We start from the raw sequence: 20580 nt of genomic DNA on the forward strand, positions 1-20580 counted from the left end.
CCCCCCTGCAATGGCTTCACTCACTCTGAGAACCTCTTCTCTAAGATCTGCTGACAAAAGGCTAAATGCATTGGGTTGCTGCAGTGTGATTGGTTGATTAAACATTTTTATTAAATTGATCAGGCATACCTAATAAAATGGCCAGTCATACATTATATTAGTAAGGGTGTGACTTTTTTTAAAGAAAGCACCCTTATTCATCTGTATTAATGCAGTCTTCTGGGACCCTCACTCAATTCATCTAGGTTTATGACTCCTTTATGAATTCAGAATTAGTGTATGAATGAGTTTCGGTGACTATAAAACTCATTCCACCAGTACATTAGTCAAACCAGTGAAACCAATAAAACCCTTTCTAAAGCCTTTGTATATGTTCAATAATGCTTTTCATGACCCTGATTAAAATTTTAAGTACTCTCATGAGCTTACTGTAACTTTTTAAAGATTAGAGGATTTAATGGCTCTGTCCATTTATGATACTCCAGAGGGAACATTACAGCCTCCACCTACAGCCACAAAAGAACAGGGAGGGAGCGTTTCCTACTGCAATATAACTTTTTTCTGTTTTTTTCTTCTTTCTTTTGCATGAAGCCTTTGAATTTTAAAACATTTAAGCATCTTTTGTTTTCCCATATTGTTTCTCTTTCTGAGTGACAGCAACAAAGCTGGTAAACTGCCAGACACCAGAACAAATGTAAAATGACACAGATTACACAAACACACTCAAAATAATGAATCGCTGATTGATGATGGGCTTTCCAACTCAAGCTGTCCTGACATGATTTGGTTTTGCAATAATTTTTTTTATCACTTTTTTTTAACTTGCTCTCCCCATCTGGATCCACTCTTCTGTCTTCTTTCCTATCCTCAACGATCCACTTAGCCCCTCCCCTGTCTCACTTTCCTTCTTTCCTACTCTGTCCAGTGTGTCACTTCATGCCTGGCTAGCTGCTGTCTCACCCATCACGAAGAGAAGACAGTGTAGAAACAGATGTAGCACTGGCAGATATCTGACATCAAAACACTTTACAGGCCAAGCACTCTATCATTTTTCATCAGTGACAGCTCACTCTAAAAAAAAAAAACAAAGAGGAGAAAGTGAAGATATGATGTGGAGTGTGGTTAAAAATTGAAAGACATCATGCACACATAGAAGAATTAATACCAGTGTTTAGCAGTATCAGTTAATGGGCGGGCCATGTATGGATGCGCTGGTTTTAGTGCAAAGTTTCCTGAGTCTGCACCTCTTGTTATAACTCCTGGAAACACATGAGAAGTGAGAGATGAGAGTGTAAGAGGACAGAGAAGGACTGATGGGGTTTTTTTTATTATGAAAAGGTCATCTGGATATGAGCAACATTTAGCACAGCTCAACTAATCATTTCCAGCTAATTATAATGGACAAAATGCAAATGATGGAATTAAATAGAAACTACCTACCAATGTATGACTGATTAGACTTATTGTTGGTGCTCTGTATGCATTCATTTGTGATAAATGAAAAAGAAAAAAAAACGTAAAAGTTTCTCTTTTATTTAGATGACCATCCGTCACCTACTCAGAGTTAATTTTTCGATGCTTTTACCTGATGGCAGCAGAAGGAGCTTCCTGAAGGAAAAATTATAAAGAAAAATGTGCTGTAGGTGCTACAAAGTTTTTCTGCTGTTTTGAATTTTATTTTGCATAACTTTTCAAGGTGCTTAAAGCACAGTGATGCACATAAATCATCATTAAATTCACTGACAGGTGTGCACAGAAATCCCCTCAGTTGCTTTGCTGTGGGTGGCTCCTGAAACCTTTTAAAACTGTCTAGACAGATTTTATTGACTGATTACATCCATTAGCAAGTGACTTTTAATTTTTTTGATAGCATGCTGTAAACCACATTGTGACGTTGTCTATCTTTCTGTCTTTGGGTGTCATTGAGATACACGCCACACAAGTTGTTTTCTGGCTTTTCTTTTTTTTCTAAATGCTAATCGCTCAGCCTAAATCTAATTTCAGGGGCTTTTGGGTCACTTGTCTGATAATTATGGAGTCAGTAATGTATTTTATTAATGTCAGTGGAATAATAAATTAGGAGGTCCATTAAAATTGCATCAAAGGTCACATGGTTTCACCTCTTTGATTGATGTGGGGAAGAGAATTTGAGATGATTAGAGATGACATCCGTGGTTCCAATAGCTTTCATTTGCCAAAACATTTATCAGCATCGAGCCTCGCTTGGGAAACATGATTGATGATAAAATGACTGCTCCAAAATGTGAAAATATGAAGCTACAAATCTAAAGAGAGGTGTTAAAAGTGGTCAGCAACGGTATTAAACACTATTTACAGGAACCGAGAGGAAGAAAACATTTTGGGGAAAAAGTGAAATGATTTGAAAATGATTTCAAACTTGTATTTAATTGTAACTTATACACACAAATGTTCAAAAAACGTTTAAACATTTTGACTAAGTTGATGACTGGGAAGTTTACTGAAGGCTACTGGTGCCATCTGGCCGGGAACAAGTGTGACTTCACTGCTTTGCCTGAACCGTGCTTCATTTGTGTAATGTAACAAAACGAAAACATGTGTGTGAGTTTTCTGCTTTATGCTGCTTCTGGTTTGTCTCTTGTTAGGTAGAGCCATCAAACATGTGAAGGAGTCTATTTTCACCTCAGAGGCGGGAGCCAGAAGGGGCGTTCCCAAAGTCCTGGTCGTTCTGACCGATGGACGTTCACAAGACGATGTCAACAAAGTGTCCAAGGAGATGCAGGTGGAGGGTGGGTATTTACGTCATTAATCCTGAAATGCAATGAACGATGACTTACTCTGGCCCTAAACTATGAGTCTGTGACAGTCGGTGAGATATGTAATGTTGTTATAATGAGCGTGTGTGGTTAGAGTCCAGGAAGAAGATCAGAGAAAATCCTCATTCGACCTCTCTGTTTTAGTCCTGTATCTCTCACGCTGCTGCGGCAAGAAAACTAACAGTGTGTTAGATTAAAGGACTTAATTAATTCCAGCTTGTAATGAGTCTTCTTTTTTAATTTCATTCTCAGGCTACATCATCTTCGCAATTGGGTTTGCGGACGCAGACTACGGCGAGCTGGTGAATATCGCCAGCAAACCCAGTGACAGACACGTCTTTTTTGTGGACGATTTGGACGCTGTGAAGAAAATAGAAGAGCAGCTCATTACCTTTGTCTGTGAGGCTGCCACTGCCAGTGAGTAACACCAGCTCATGTTTAAAACAGAGAGAGAGAGGCCGGGAGGAAAATGAGTTCAAGTCAGATGGGGATACAGGTAGACAGAAGGGAAGAGGGACAGAATAAAATTCAGCTGGGAGAAAAGGAGATATGTATCCTGAGGGAAAAAATGGAGGAGAGGAGAACTTGTGCTAATGTTGAATGAACTAACAGACTCAGTTTTGTTCTTTCAGCTTGTCCGTCTGTTTTGATGAGCGGTAACACGTTGGCAGGTAAGAGTTTCAAATACCAATCACACAGGGCCATGTACTGTGCTGAAATCCCTGGAGAGGAAGTAAATAATAATGACTGCAATTACATCATGATGGCCCACATAGTGGTGCTAGCAATGATTATTGATTATTACACCAAAGTGTTAATGGTGATGATTCTGCTGCAGGTTTCCGTATGATGGAGAAGTTTGGCCTGGTAGAGAAGGAGTATAGCACCATACCTGGAGTTTCTCTGGAGCCGGGTTCATTCAACAGCTTCCCTTGCTACAGGTTACACCGTGATGCCCTGGTGTCTCAGCCCACCAAGTGAGTAAATGAACATTGATCCATCCGTTCACATCACAAGAATTGTGTCCTCCTTGAGTATTGGTCAGATTTTACTGAAACTTACAAACAGTGATCACCTAATGGGCTTTCACTCAAACTGTGCTCAACGTTAATGAGCTTTATAAACTCCAAACACAGCTCCAAATTCTTTAAGGTTGCATGTTGCTACATTTTGCATGAATAAAATGATAAAGACAGAAGTTCACTGAATGCCATTTGATATGATAGCTTGAAACATTGCTTTGTATACCACTTGTATCCTGTTAGATGGTTAGATAATAAAATAATAATAATGGATTGCATTTATATAGCGCTTTTCGAGACTCTCAAAGCACTTTACAATTCCACTATTCATTCACTCTCACATTCATACACTGGTGGAGGCAGCTACAGTTGTAGCCACAGCTGCCCTGGGAAGCGAGGCTGCCATATCGCGCCATCGGCCCCTCTGGCCATCACCAGTAGGTGGCAGGTGAAGTGTCTTGCCCAAGGACACAAAGAAAACTAACTATAACAGTGATCTTATTGGTCATGGTGAAGGATGGAGTGGTCCTAATGGGTGAATCCCACATAAGGAAGGTGTGGTTTGGGACTTTCTATCACCATTATGCTAAAATCAGTATTATGGCCACTGCCAAGTATAACATGCTGATGTGTTTACATATTTTTACCATACTTTTTGGTTATGGTTGTAAATACTCCTGAACTCAAACACTTTCTTTTGGTGGTGAACTGAATAAATTTGTCCTGGGTATGACTGCTTGAGAGACTTTTCGACTTCTCATTGGATTTTTATTCTCATTAGTTTGTGCAATACAGCCAACCAATGGCAAGATAACTTATCAGTTTCTACAAATTACACTTTACAAGAACCTGTGAACTGTGATGGATCACAAGACACATGAGTTACTGTGCCACTGAAATTGTATTTCAGTTGTGCATCATTATTTCGTCTGATAAGGAAGTGGATTTGCTCAGATTACTGTTCTCTTTATTTTCATTAATGATTTGCTCTGTTTTAGCTGAACACACAGTTTAGCTTTTCTAATTGATTCTCTTGTCAGAAAACTTTTAATTGGAGTCTGCATCTAATATAACAGTAACTTTTAAACAGCCAAAAAACATCCATCCATTTTCTTAACCACTTATCCAACTTTAAAATGGGGTTGGAACCTATCCCAGCTGCCACATGGTGAAAAGCTGGGTACACCCTGGACAGGCTGCACTTTCTTCGCAGACTTAACACATACAGACAGATAGCCCCTCATCTAACATCCAACATGCATGACTTTGGACTGTGGGAGGAAGCCACACAGGCACAAGGAGAACACAAAAGCATGCCAGTAACCTTCTAACTGTGAGGTTATTGTCCTAACCACTGCAGCACCACGCTACCCAAGCCAAGAAACAACTGATCACATTTCTTCTTTATGACTGCTAACTCGCCTGACAGCACAAATGCTTGATGAACAATTGGCACATCTGGAGTTGGCAGCTGGGCATAGCTTTATTCAAGTGTCATTAAGAATGAGATTAGATCTTAGAGCAAATAAGCAAAGATGATTTTGGCCATAAGAATGATCACGACACAGGGACACGATGATAAATGAATCAGAAACATCTGTAATGCACTACTTTCTCCTTCTTAAGGTCTGGGTTCACACACTTCTGATAGCTGTGTGCCAAATCAGGAAGCTACATTTGTGTTTTTAATATGTTTGCCTTTTTTTCCTGATTTATGGTTAAAGTAAATGCCTCTGTATTTACATTCATGAATGAGAATTTTTAGTTCTTGGCGACGATGCACCTACTTCGTTGAATGTGTTCTTGACTTGATGTTGTAAAGGTGTTTTTCTTATCCATGGAAATAATTCTGTCATCATGCACTTTAGTTGTCTTTTGTGGTCTTTCTGGGTTTTCGATCTTGTTGGCCACTGTATTCTTTCTTTTTAAGAAAGAACTAGATTGTTAAGCTGGTCACTTCTAAAGTTTTCCTTTTATCTCTGATAGATTTATTTTGGTTTTCTTGGTTAATGATCACCTTTTTTATTTTGTTCGGCATCTCTTTTGATCTATTTTTGATGGTTTCCACGAAAAGCTCCCAAATGCAAGTTAAACACTTTGAATCACCTGCAGGTTATTTATCTCCTATTTGTCATAGTATAATGAGAGAAACTGCTTCACCTGGCTATTAAACTGCCTGTCAGCCAGTTGTCTAATTATTTTTGAGCCTCTAGAAATGGAGGACTGTTTATACAAATGGCTCTAATTCTGAAACAGTTACAATACAGTACAGCACCTTTGTTACAACCCTTAAATTAAAGCTGAAAGTCTGTACTACAATCACACATTGATTGTTTGATTTAAACTGTGGTGGTGTACAGAACTGTGTCATTGTCCATCGTACCTTAAACAAAATTAATTATTTTGTTTGGTCTGTGTTTTTATATCTACAGTTTTAAACATGTACAAGGTTTTGAATAAACAAACACACAATTAAATAAATAAGTACATTTTTATTTTAATAAATAAATAACATTTAATCAATGTTTTGATAATTTAACATTGTGTACACTTTATTAATCCCATAGGAAATTCCTCTGCATTTAACCCATTCACTCAGTGAAGCAGTGGGCAGCCACCAATCCAGCACCCAGGGAGCAGTGTATAAAGGCAGCACCTTGCTCATGGGTATCTCAGGGTAGCCATTCGGTGGATTTAAACCCCCAACCTTGCTATCATGGGGCAAACACTCTACCTACTGAGCTATTACTATCCCCGGCTATCCAATATATTCACTTTTTCTTGGAATTACACATCTCTAGAAAGTCAGGTACAGAACTTACAGTGAAAGAGAACATGTTGTTTTAAAGCTAAAACTGCAACGAGCCAGCCAGGAGTCAAACCTAGAATCTTCTGATCCATAGTCAGACATTGCGCCACTGGCCCACATGCAAGGTGCTGGAAAGAACTTGAAAGCATTCGAAGAGATTGTTCATATAGGTTAAAAGATTTGGTACGTATCTACAGTAGCACTAGACTTCAGGTACACGTTTAAATACAACATACATGTTTGCTTACACTCAGTAGCACTCAGAGCTTTCAGTGGCTCCAGTTTCGATCCCCAAGGTCTTTTCTGATGTTTTCGGAGCTTATTTTCACTTGATGCTGTCAACAGACTTCCATTTCAGCTTCCTGTTCTTTGATTGCTCCTTTTCTGAAAAGTGACAACCACTCTGAAAAACTGAAGCTTAGGAGATTTAAGCCTGAAGTGCTCGGAGGCAGCTACCTATAAAAAGACTAGGCTCTGTGATTAAAAAGAGGCTGGTGCTCATAGTGAGTCTCAGGCATCTGAAAACACTCTAAAAGCAATCACAACAGCTAAAAACAGACAGCACACTTTTTAAACACACCTAGTGCATACAAGCCTTTCAGGCACCGCTAAGCTTGCTATGTGTGTGTTTGCCTGTCCTTTCATGTGTGTGACAGGTATCTTCACCCTGAGGGTTTACCATCTGACTATACTATTTCTATGATGCTCCGCCTACTTCCCGAGACCCCACAGGAACCTTTTGCGTTGTGGGAAATCCTCAACAAGGACAACGACCCGTTAGTTGGACTGATTCTTGACAGTGAGTTTGAATCACCTATTTTCTTTCTTCTTTACCTTTTTTGTCTCAGCTGGATTTTCGCACATCACAGTTTGACAAGTATAGACTTAAATAGCAGATGTTTGCTACAGCTTTCCCAGCACCTCCAAGTAAACCGAGAAAGTGCATAATGAAGCCAAACTTAGAAGTCGGGCTGCAAAGATATTAATGATTCCAGCTGGGATGCTACATTAACTACAGTTTTAATCCACTATGGTTTATGCAGCTTTAAGAAGTTGGGACGCGTTGTGAGAAGAAAAAGAGAAAAGAAAGAAGAGGAATGCAATGATCATTTAAACCCATGGTTAATTGTATGCATGCTATATGTGCTTATTTTCAAATGGATGCTATTAATGTGTTTCAAAATATTGGAGTCAGAGGCATCAAAAGACTGGAAAGGATGTGTACGCGGGGAGAAATGGTGCATTTCAGAAGTCACTGACAGAAAAAGAAAATGATGCTTTACAAGTGAAGATGGGGATTCATTACTGTTTTGAATAATGTGGCATATTGCTTCACAAAATGAAGAATAATGCCTTGTAAAAGTAAACATTAGAATTCAGAGATTGGAGTATTATCTACTGCAGTAGTTATTACAATATATTAATACGTCTGAAATCTGGAGAACTGGAGAAAAATCTGTCATGTAAAGAAACAATCATCTAAACAAGAAAGACCACCTTCTGATGATCCAAACTTATTACAGACTTTTTAGAGATGGAAGGCTGTTCTGTGGTCCGACCAGTCCACATTTGATTTTAAACGAATCAAAGGCTACTGGTGCACCTCTGTCAAGGTTAGCTTTCACATCACCAATGATGCTGCACACTGTATACAAGCCTATATATGCCCTGAAACATACACAATGGTCTCAATGATTTCAGGAACAAAATGCAGTTTTCCACTTTCAAAATGTCATATTTTAGCTTGTTTTGCTTTGTGGAAACAACAAAAACAATAAAAAGTATTTTCTATTTAACCTCGAGGATTAATAAAAATCAAAGATACAGACATGGTTAAAATAAAGCATGGCCTTTTTCAAATCTAAGGTTTAATGTGTCAGGACATTAAAATTATCTTTTCCTTAGCAGGTCTTAAAATTATGTAAATACAACTTTAGGTGAACTACAAAACTATTTATTTAACAAAAATTAGGTCAAAGATTATAGGTGTGCAAAACTAAGTACACCTGATTAACCAGTGTGAGCACCTCTATAAAAGCAGAGGTTTTGGTTTGGAGCATTCAGGTGTGTGTTTACACAATGCCAAAGAGGAAAGACGCCAGCAATGATCTCAGAGAAGCAATTATTGCTCCCAATCAATGTGGGAAAGGTTATGAGTTGATTTCCATCATTGTGTGGAAGACCTTCTGACAGTGGCCCTGCAAATTCACCATAATGTCAGGTTTAGCATTGCTCCCAAACTGTAAAAATACCCAAGAGCTTCATCTTAGACTCTATAAGCCTCAGTCAGCATGGTAAATGTTGAATGGCTGCCAGGAGAAAGCCTGTTCTCTCTAAAAGGAACATGCCAACAGGGCTTAGGTTTGCAAAGTTGCATCTGAACAAACCACAAAGCTTCCGGAGCAATGTCCTTCGGACAGATAAGACCAAAATTGAGATATTTGGTCCTAATACACAATGCCATATTTGTGAAACACCACCTACCAGCTAAAGGTTGGCCAAAACTGGGTTATGCAACAGGACATTGATCTCAAGCACAGCAGCAAATCTCCAAATGCTGCGGCAGAACCTGAACCTGAAGGGAGCTGTGCATAAATAATTACTCAACCAGTGAACTGAACCAATGTTATAAAGAAGTGTGTGACAAATTCTTCTACAATGATGTGAGGGATGATAAAGTCATACAGAAAATGATTAATTCAAGTTATTGCTGCTAAAAGTGGCTCTACGAGCTATTGAATCATTGGATGTACTTAGTCTGTCACACACTCTTCCTACTTTTTGCCTTAGTTTTTGCTAAATAAATAATGACATATACAAGAATGTCATATTTCTGTTTATCTGAGGTTGCAGTCATCTGATTTAAAGAGCTGATAAGGACCAGATTTGTCATTTTGTCCTGATACATAAAACCTGACAGACTGTATACTTTCTTTTTACAGTGACTGTTCCTGCTTTTTTTGGTAAATACCTGTATTATTTAACTCTTTCTGAATGGTACTGATTATATGTATGAAAAGGAGTCATGGCCTTAAATTTACAGCTGTGGATCAGCCACAGCTTGAGTACGATATAAAGTCAGTTTTAGTTAAAACAGATGGGATGATGATGATAATGGTGGCTGAAGACTTACCATGGTGCAGTGGCTGTATAGTAAGTGTTTGTGTCATACTGTGATAAGCCCTATCACAGAAAACAGTGCACACTCGGTAAGCTCACCCCTAGGGTGAACTTTTAGAAGTGTTTTGGACATCACTGACTTGGAGAAGACTTGATCTGCTGCCATTTCCATATCAGTGTATGAGATCCCATGTGAGATCCAAGGAGTAGCTGGAGGATGTTAAAAAATCATTTAGTTTTCTGTGCTTTCCCAATTGAGCCCGATACAGCAAGGAGGCAACAAAATTGCATTTTAGTTTGGGCTTGAGTTACTTTTGAGTGAGTGACATATATTTGCTTACATCTTGAGTCTTTAGTGTGAATACAACAGTGTATGTGTTATTCAAAAAGCTGTTTCTGTTAGTCCAGACACTTGAAATATGCAGTTTGATTTTGTTTGTTTCTGATTGAATTTCTTTTTTTTAGGGAATGCATGTTTGTAATACTTAGTCATGTGCTCAATTCACATTTGCACTGAATGGGAAAATTATCTATCCTCCCAACCTCACTACCACCACTTTCCTCCCACAGACTCTGGAAAGACACTGACGTTCTTTAACCATGACTACAAAGGAGACTTCCAGACTGCTACCTTTGAAGAGGCAGCAATCAAAAAAATTTTCCATGGCAGCTTCCACAAGGTTAGTTTTTTTTTTTGCAACTCTACGCTGAAAATAACTTTACGTAGCTGGATTCAAAATGTAGGCGTCAAAACAGACAAAGTATTTTTGCATTGTGGCTAACATGCTGATGTCAAGTGTTTGCGCGTGCGTGGTGTGAGAGCCTGCGGTGACACCATCACGACGGCCAACAAGATTTCAAGCAGGTTTGATTTTCTTACGACCAAACGATTGATGATCGGGAGCTGGTCGTGAGGTGTTAATCGCTTCTCGTTACGCCATGTATACTACACGATGCACGACACACGATGAAGGCGAAACTCGGGCCGATCACCAAAACAGTGAAATCTGCGAAATAGCCAACTTTATTTTTTACAATTATTATAGATGTTTTAAGGCTGTAAAACCCCTCACTACACACTTTATACACTTTTCTCAGACAGGCATGAACATTCTCACACTTTTCTATCTTGTTTAAACACTCTCAAAGTTCTAACCTTTGTAGAAAAATAAGTCCAGTATTACAGAATGAAAAGGCACCCGCAGTTGCCTGTGACGGTGCAAAAGTTTCGTCGACATTGTTTTGTTTGTTGGGGAGAAAACTTGCAGCACTTCAGAGTCACACTGCTAGTGATCGAAGATTTATGTAAATTTGACAAGCTGAACGCATTCTGACTGTACAGGAGACGCGGCACGAGATTGATTGACAATGGTTTACAGCCAATCAGCACGAAGAACACAGTGCGCTGTAAAAAATAAATCGAGCAAAATTGCATTAAAAAATCCGCGAAACAGCGAGGCCATGAAAGGTGAACCAAGGGAGCACTGTATTATGATACGTGATTATAGCATGATGATATTACGTTGCCTGATGATTACATTAAAAAAGACTAAAGCGTAAATCATACAATAGAGCAGCTCGTGACCATTGAAGCTTATCTACAAAAATGTCCTAATTACTATACTTAATCACATTCTCTCAAAGTAGGACTACTTCCTGCTTGATTTATGACCTCAGTAAACCATTTCCTGTTGAGTTTATTTTTCCAAATAAATGACTTTATATCTTATTTTAACATTACCCTGTTCTGCCCTCGCACTTAACTAGGCAGACAGACAACCATCATCCCATGTAGAAAAACCACACCGTTGTTCCTTTCTGGTGGATTTATTTGATTGGATGCATAGCATGGCTTTGTCGAAATACATGAATGGATGAATGGTAAAACTGTAAACAAACACAAAATATCCCATGTGAGCTAATATAAGCAAACATTCTTACAATTAGAAGATGCTATGACCTGTTACTATGCAAAGCAAAGCAGAACGAAACAAGCTAACAAGCTAACGTTAGCGGTTAGCTAGCGCTAATTAGCGTTTAGGCTAATGACTAATAAAGCACATCATTGAGTCAATTTGCTTTCTCAAAATATCACAAACAACACACGGCAGTTAGTGCTAAACATTCACTGGTAAAACACAACAATACTGCCAACTTACAGACTGTGCTGGCTTAAGAGGTAGCATAGGCAGGCACAGGAGTAGCAAACTGTCCTTCTCCCGTTAGACAGGAAGTAATGAGAAGTAGCACTTCCGGTAGAATGTCAAAATAAAATGAACAGTGTGCCAGAAACGAATAAAGATTGCATGAACTTGTATAACACTACATAACATGAGTGGTGACTCTTAAGGAGCCAGAACACTCCCCGCCTGACATCGGTAAGATGTCACACTTGTACCCAAACTAAACTTGTTGCACAGCAGCTGATACAAGAAGAACAACGTCTGTGACTGGCCTAAAGTAAACTTTGGCTTTACCATCTTTCACCACCTTGACTTCTACCTTCCTGACAAGTCCGTCACTACTAGGATGAACCTTTGCAATCACCCCCATGGGCCACTGATTTCTCTTCACGAGAGGATCTTTCAGGAGGACCACATCCCCCTGCTGCAGGTTTGGTCTGGTGGAATGCCACTTGCGGCGGCATTGCAGTGTTGATAAGTACTCCTTACGCCAGCGATGCCAGAAAGAGTTGGCCAGACTCTGAACTCTTTTCCACTGTTGCCTGTAGAGGTCCTTCTCCCCGAAGTCACCTAAGGGTGTTGGAGGTGCACCAACTTTTTGCGTGAGGAGTGTGGCGGGAGTAAGGATGCACGGAACATCGGGATCACTTGACGCTGGAACCAGCGGCCGTGCGTTGATGATGGCGGCCACCTCTGCCATGAAGGTGATCAGGACGTCGTGCGTGAGGGGCCTGGAACCAAGTTGAGCGAGCTGGGAGTCTAATATCTTACGTGCCACTCCTATCATCCGCTCCCAACTGCCCCCCATGTGAGAAGAGTAGGGAGGGTTGAAGACCCAACTACATCCATGATCATTTAGGAAGGATTTAACACGTGGGTCACAAGGAATCCTTTTGTCAAACCCTAGCTCCCTGGAGGCTCCTGTGAAGTTAGTTCCACAATCCGATCTCAATTGCTTTGCAGGTCCTCTGACTGAAAAGAACCTGCGGAGAGCGTTAATGAAGATAGACTTATCCATCCCCTCTATGATCTCAAGGTGAACTGCCCTTGTGCTCATGCAGGTGAACATCACTGCCCATCATTTGCTGCTGGCAAGTCCACCCCGAGTACGACGAGAGGCAACCGACCATGGCCCGAACACATCTATGCCTACGTAAGAGAATGGAGGCTCAGCACTAAGGCGTTCTGCAGGAAGATCTGACATTTTTTGGAACTGTGTTACTCCCCTTAGCTTGCGACAAACTACGCATGAGTAAATGAGGCTGCTGATCTGGCGTTTACCTTCTAAGACCCAGTAACCTGCGGATCTTAAAGCACCCTCTGTAAGATGACGCCCCTGGTGCCTGACCCTTTCATGGTAATAGCGGACTAACAGGTTAGTTACATGGTGTTTGTGCGGCATAATCAAGGGGTGTTTTTCTGCGGACTCAAGGTCAGAATGAAGAAGGCGTCCGCCAAGCCTCAGGAGGCCTGATTTGTCAAGGTAGGGAGAAAGCTTTAAGAGAGGGCTTTTCTTTGGGATGTCCTTCCTTGACTCTATTTGTTTGAGCTCCTCTGGGAAGCTTTCTTGTTGGACTGCTTTTATAACCGTCTCTCTTGCTTGCTCAAAATCTGAGGTAGTGAGTTCATGACATATATGCCATCCCTTACATTGTCCGCCTGATTGCTTTACCTTAAAGGTGCGTGCAATGTGTGCCAAACGTGCAACTGCCCTGGTAAGGGACTGCCAGCTGGAGAAAGATTCTAAGTTTGCAGTCTTTAAACAGGGGTATGATGTTTGAATGGTGGCAGTGATCAAGGGACGAACTTCAATGTCTGAGTCGGGGTTTTGAAGTTGGAATGTACCTGATGAGTTGCTCTGTAAGGGCTTTAAGGGAAACTCCAGCCCTTTCAACCATGTGCTGGACAACAGTTTTTCGGCAGGTAGAGATCTGGATCCGTGATCGGCCGGGTTGTGCACCGAGGGTACATAGCCCCACTGAGTTGGTACTGTTGCTCGTCTGATGCGTTGCACCCGGTTGTTCACGAAAACGTGAAATCTTCTTGCCTCATTGTAGATATAGCCAAGAACGACTTTGCTGTCGGAGAAGAAGCGCATGTTACTAATCTGAATGTCCATTTCATCTCTGATTAGTTCCCCAACTTCCACCGCTAACACCGATGCACACAGCTCGAGCCTGGGAATGGTAAGATCGGGCTTGGGGGCAAGTTTGGCTTTCCCGAATATGAACGCAAACTCTGTCTCACCATTTTTGTTCGTTAACTTCAGGTAAGCCACGGCTGCAATAGCCTGGGTTGATGCATCACAGAAGACACAGATTTCTCTGTGCTTCGCACCAAGAAAGGAGAAGGAGCAGTATGGCCTTGGGATACGGATTTGCTCGAGTTGTTTGAGAGCATTCTTCCATTCTGACCACTCCTTAAACATGCCCTCTGGAAGAGTCTCATCCCACCCACAAGTCTCTTTTGTCAGCTCCCGCAACAGTGCCCTCCCCTTGATGCTCACTGGCACTGCAAACCCCAGCGGGTCAAAAAGGCTGTTGATAGTGGACAGAACACCTCTTTTCGTGTAAGGCTTTTCGGCTTGAGAGACTCTGAATGTGAAGGTGTCGCCTTCAATGTCCCAACATACTCCTAAGCTTCTCTGCATTGGAGGAAACTCTGTGTTGAAATCTATGTCCTTGAGCCCGCTTGCCAAGTCTACAGTAGAGAATGCTTTCATGACATTTGGGCTGTTTGAAGCTATTTTGTGGAGCCTCAGGTTGGACGCAGCGAGCAGCTCCTGTGTGTCTTTGAGGAGCTTAATTGCCTCTGACTCAGTAGGGAGGGATTTGAGTCCATCGTCGACATAGAAATGTCTTTGAACAAACTGTTTGGCCTCAGAATAGTGCTGTGTGTCGAACAGGTGTGCTGCCTTTCTCAGACCGAAAATTGCCACCGCTGGAGAGGGGCTGTTGCCGAACACGTGCACTTTCATTCTGTACTCGACAACTGGCTCTCTTGGGTCATTGTTGCGGTACCAAAGGAACCGGAGGAAGTTCCTGTGGTCTTCTCGCACCTGAAAGCAGTGGAACATTTGTTGTATGTCCGCTGTGACAGCCACCGTTTCTTCTCTGAAACGGATGAGCACCCCAATCAGACTGTTATTCATATTTGGACCTTTGAGCAGCACATCATTTAAGGACACTCCCTGAAACTTAGCACTTGAGTCAAATACCACCCTGATGTTCCCGGGCTTCTGCGGGTGATAAACGCCAAAGAAGGGCAGATACCAGCATTCTTCTCCTTCTTCGAGAGCTGGTAATGGTTCGGCGTGATCCCTGTCAAACAACCCCTGCATAAAATCCATAAAATGTCTCTCCATCTCAGGGCGTTTATTTAATGTGCGGCGCAACGACTCTAAGCGGCTGAGTGCTTGGTTTCTGTTGTTTGGGAGGTGGGTTCTCGGTGTACGGAAAGGAAGTGGAGCTGTCCAGCTATTTGCATCGTCTTGGTAAAAGTCTCTTTCCATAATTTCCAGAAAGGCTTGGTCCTCAAAGGAAGGGGCTAGCTCTTCGTCCTTTTCACTTTGCTGGAATATGTGTTTCCCTATTTGACATGAACTGTGAGTGTTCCAGGATTTGTTGTGTGACTGCTCTTTGACATGAAAGCTGTTTTGACAGGGTGTTAGGAGACTTGGACGCCCGTTCTCTAGAACACTCGTTCTGTATGTGCCTATGATGGCTGGCTTATAGGCTCATCCTAGGCATACATCACCTACAATAACCCACCCAAGTGCAAGTCTCTGGGCAAATGGAGCATTGACTGGTCCATTCACTCGTTCATACACTTTGTGCACTTGTATTATGTCTCGGCCTAACAGCAACATAATGTCAGCCTCAGGGTCTAGGGGCTGCATATGATCTGCTAGGTGTTTGAGGTGTTGATGGGCTAGGGCAATCTCTTGCGTTGGTATTTCATTCTTGTTGTCTGGGAGTGAGTCACACTCGAGCAAAGAAGGCAGAGGAGAGCTGAACTGGCCATCAACAGACTGTATAAAGAGGTTCTCAGCTAAGCGGCCATTTGTAGTGGAAACCCCTGTACATGTCTTAAGTGTGTATGGCGCTAGGTTGCTCATTGGGATGCCAAAGGTGTCGAAAAGATTTGACTTCGCTAATGACCTATTGCTCTGGTCATCTATGATAGCGTAAACCTTGACCTTTTTGTCTGGATGCCCCTTTGGATAAATGTAGGTTTGACATATTTTGGAGCAGGAACGCCCCCCACCTAAGTCCCCACAAACTTGAGTGCATGCTGAGCTAGTCTCCAAGTCTAGGCTACTCTCCCCGCCATGCTCCTCCCTGTCCTGGTCTGGGGCAATGTTTTGAGCTTTTGTGTTTTGTGTCCATGGAGCTGGACCTGCATGCAGCGCTGCAACGTGTTTGTTGCTGTTGCACTCTAGGCAAGTAATCTCTTCCTTACAGTCTTTAGCTTGGTGAGCTGAGGAATTGCAGCACCTAAAACAGATGTTGTGTTCCCTGAGGTATGCCTTACGCTCATCTAGTGTCTTTTCCCTGAAACCTCTACACTTCTTTAACGGGTGCGGTTTCTTGTGGATGGGACACAGTTTGTTTGTGAACTCACTCGTGCTGCCTAAGTTTGGTTTGTGAGTTTTGTTTACCTCTGTGTTGTGGACGGCAACAGGCGGTCTTGACTTGGCAAATCTTGTATAGTGGTTGTCGTGAGTTGTTGGATAGGATGTGGGACCTGATACAGTAGACTTAAAACTGCGGTCGTTTCTCATTTTCGCTTCATCTTGTATGAAGCGACAGAAGAATGAGAATGGAGGGAAATATACATCATGTCTCTGCTTGTATTTAGTCCCCTCTGACATCCACCTGTCTTGAAGATTTGTTGGCAACTTATCAACTATCGGGGCAATGCCACGTGATGTGTCCAAATACACTAGCCCAGGTAAAGAGCCGTCTGATTTGGCTGCATCAATTTCAGAAAGTAGGTCGCCAAGTTCTCTGAGATTCTGGGGGTCTTTGTTTGACACTCTAGGAAAGCGTTCAAGTCTGTCAAGGAGCGACTTCTCAATAGCCTCTGGGGTGCCATAACATTCTTGTAGCCGTGTCCAAACTCGACGTAGGCCCTCTGCTGGATTGTTGAGATGGACAGAGCGTATACGTTTGGCATGCTTAGACGACTCTTCTCCAAGCCACCGGGTGAGCAAATCTAACTGTTCGCTAGGCTTTAAGCTTAACCCTTCAATAGCGTTACAGAAAGAAGCTCTCCATGCCCAGTAGTCCTCTGCTCTGTCCGTAAACTTTGTCAGACCGTCTGCCACCAATTCTCTTTTTGCCAGAAACTTAGCGAGATTAGCAAAGTCACTGTTCCCGTTGTTGATTTGCGTTGGCTGGAAAGGTGGAGTGTAAGGGGAAAAGCTCATAGGTTGCGGTGTGGTACTTACATACCTTTGGCCACATTTTTCTTGGGTATCAGCAGCTGGTGTCAGATGGCTGCCAATCTCATATTTGATGTCCTGTTGATTTACCTGTGGGACATATTGAGGTGAAGTGGCTGGATCGGGGATTGGACTGATGTCACATTGTTTTATCGGCGTAAAGTGTTTGGGGTCCGGCAAGTCTTCTCTGCGATGCTCTGGTGAAGAATATCCAAGATAACTCTGTAGTCTGTATGACTGGGTTGAAGCTGGAAGCTGGAGTAGAGCGTGAGAGTTCAGCGCTGGTTGTGAGTTCTCTTGACCCTGTCGTGATTCCCCATATTGTTTTTCTGACACACGAGATGACCACATTTCCCTGCTTACCTCCTCTGCTATTGCTGCTTCAAATACATTGGCTTCAGCGAGCGCAGCTTCTGCTTCCTTTTCTTCTTTTAGTGCTTCTAATGTAGCACTTAACTCTGCTTGCCTCATTTTCACCTCAATCTCCCGTCGTGTAAACTCTGCTCTGGCGCGTGCTGCTTCGGCCTTTGCCCGTGCTTCGACTGCTGCTTTGGCCTTTGCCCGTGCTTCGACTGCTGCTTTGGCGAGTGAGCTGCGGGATCTGGATGTAGATCCAGAGCAGGTGGACCGTACCTCCAGCTGCTCCTCCTCTGCTGACAGCATAGTGGCGTCTGGGTCAGATGTCTGGAAGACTGCCTCCTGAAGTAGCCGTTTCGCCAGTCTTTTTACTGTTCTGCCCTCGCACTTAACTAGGCAGACAGACAACCATCATCCCATGTAGAAAAACCACACCGTTGTTCCTTTCTGGTGGATTTATTTGATTGGATGCATAGCATGGCTTTGTCGAAATACATGAATGGATGAATGGTAAAACTGTAAACAAACACAAAATATCCCATGTGAGCTAATAAAAGCAAACATTCTTACAATTAGAAGATGCTATGACCTGTTACTATGCAAAGCAAAGCAGAACGAAACAAGCTAACAAGCTAACGTTAGCGGTTAGCTAGCGCTAATTAGCGTTTAGGCTAATGACTAATAAAGCACATCATTGAGTCAATTTGCTTTCTCAAAATATCACAAACAACACACGGCAGTTAGTGCTAAACATTCACCGGTAAAACACAACAATACTGCCAACTTACAGACTGTGCTGGCTTAAGAGGTAGCATAGGCAGGCACAGGAGTAGCAAACTGTCCTTCTCCCGTTAGACAGGAAGTAATGAGAAGTAGCACTTCCGGTAGAATGTCAAAATAAAATGAACAGTGTGCCAGAAACGAATAAAGATTGCATGAACTTGTATAACACTACATAACATGAGTGGTGACTCTTAAGGAGCCAGAACATACCCATTTTCTAAATTATGATCCCATTTATAACAAACTTAGCAGTAAGTATCTGCTTCAGGGTGAGCGTGGGTTGCAAAGTGGCTTTCACAGGTATATCATCTGTGTGCATGCTAAAGCAGCTTCAGTATAACAGAAAATGAGTCATCAAACGATGTGGTCGGACTATAAGATTAACTGATCTGCTGGGATTGCAGCTGCTAATGCCATGCTAACGCAATATTTGGCTTAACATATTTGCTGTACCCATACAGTGATAAACTCTGTTCAGAACTTTTAGGTGGTAGTGTTTCACATAAATGTTGAGGTTTGCTGCCTTGAAACTCTGGAGAGCAGATTGGGACAGAGAGAGAAGGAAATGTGGCGGTAAGCTGCCGTAGAGAGCCAAAAACATAAGAAAGCTCTATTGTATTTTTGGTGTTTTTGAAGCTGTGGCTCCTGTTGGGTGGTTTTCCAGAGGCTCCTGGGCTGAAATTTTTCTCTCGATCTGTCAGCACTGCTGCGGAGAGTGTTTAAAAATGTGATGATAGCCCCCTTTCCTATTCCCTATCTCCCTCCCACTCTCCACTGCTTTTCTTGCACCAATTGTTTTTTTTTTTAAACCAGTGGAGAGTGCAAAGTGGGAGTAAAACTGCAGATTTTAACAACCTTTAAGTATTTTCTATGGTCTCCTGTGATAAGGTTATTGTGGACTTTTGTCATTATTTTTGATGTGAATTTAAAAAAACAAGAATAATCTTATTTTAAACAGTCTCTTTCTTTAATCAGTGCAACACAAGTAACTTTTTTTAGAGTGTAATCCCTTTAAAAAAGTAGATTTTATGAGTACACCATTAGAACAAGGTCTTTAGTTGTTTATGCAGTCATACCTATTCCCTGGAGAAACCATATTATTTATCCCACCCAAATGATTTTCTTCCAAAGGCATTTCATATTTCCCTCGATGACTGGGATTACGTCTGAGCATTTTTATGTAAATTATGTTGTATCTAATTACTCTGACTGAGTGAAAATAGCAGATTCTGATGGCTTTCCTCCAACAGAAGACAATTTTGTGCTCACTTGAGAGGAAAGAGCATTTTGAGAAAAAAATAAACACAGAAATAAATACTGATGCAAATGCCCCCGCTGAATAAATAATGACATTGATTTAGCCTCAGCAGGCCCAGGAAATGACTAATTCACATTGCAAAACAACATTAGCCGAGATAAACGAAATAATGATAATCAGTCCTTTTGTCTTTACATGCACGTTCTCCTTTGAGTGCCGATCATTTCAGGAGCTCTTTTAATTCAACCAGTCGGATTTAGATTTTGCTTTATTTTCTTTATTTTTTTTAAAGACTAGTAGATGTTTGTTTGACAAATGAATAGAACTCCAAGAAAAGTTTCTATAAACATTATTTTGCCTGGAATTTCTGTGGATTTCTTCTGAAAACAAGCCAACAGCAGCCCACTAACTGTCTCTATCTCAGTTCTCAAATGTCATGGAGTAGCTGTCCATCATTCTCTCTGCCTTTTGTCTTCTCTGTTGTTTCTCGCCTTTCTCCCGGAGAACATGACAATTTTCAGAGAGGGAACAGATGCAGAGGACTGCCTGACCAGAGGAAGTCTCCCTCTCCATTTAGACAGGATGACAAGTGAATAAGAGGAGTGTGTGTCTGTGTGTGCATGTTTGTGGGTCCTTTATAAAGGGATTACCATATGAAGATGCCTCATGTGAAAGCAGGAATACTCAGCGGGATCTGGCACTGGTGGAAGCACACACACAAACATACACTCAGCATGTTTGTGTGTGTGTTCTCTCTCTGTACACAGAGGGAACAAAAACAGGTAAAGGAAGAGAAGAAATGGATAT

The 20580-nt window shown here is 41.7% G+C and overlaps 1 protein-coding gene across 5 annotated transcripts in view; it reads left to right on the forward strand.

Moving 5' to 3' along the window:
• Nucleotides 1-20580, forward strand: part of col14a1a (collagen, type XIV, alpha 1a) — a 165764-nt gene that overhangs the window by 85785 nt on the left and 59399 nt on the right. For all 5 annotated transcript variants that reach the window (XM_085422276.1, XM_085422275.1, XM_085422274.1 and 2 more), the window contains 6 exons: nucleotides 2625-2768; nucleotides 3048-3212; nucleotides 3428-3466; nucleotides 3634-3772; nucleotides 7283-7425; nucleotides 10317-10426. In XM_085422276.1, coding sequence (XP_085278402.1) covers nucleotides 2625-2768; nucleotides 3048-3212; nucleotides 3428-3466; nucleotides 3634-3772; nucleotides 7283-7425; nucleotides 10317-10426 — 740 coding nt within the window. The remainder of the gene's footprint in view (nucleotides 1-2624; nucleotides 2769-3047; nucleotides 3213-3427; nucleotides 3467-3633; nucleotides 3773-7282; nucleotides 7426-10316; nucleotides 10427-20580) is intronic.

Source organism: Rhamphochromis longiceps, linkage group LG11, assembly GCF_057381845.1.
Source record: "Rhamphochromis longiceps isolate RC_006_pf linkage group LG11, R_longiceps_female_GT1.1, whole genome shotgun sequence".
Classification (NCBI taxonomy): Eukaryota; Metazoa; Chordata; class Actinopteri; order Cichliformes; family Cichlidae; genus Rhamphochromis; species Rhamphochromis longiceps.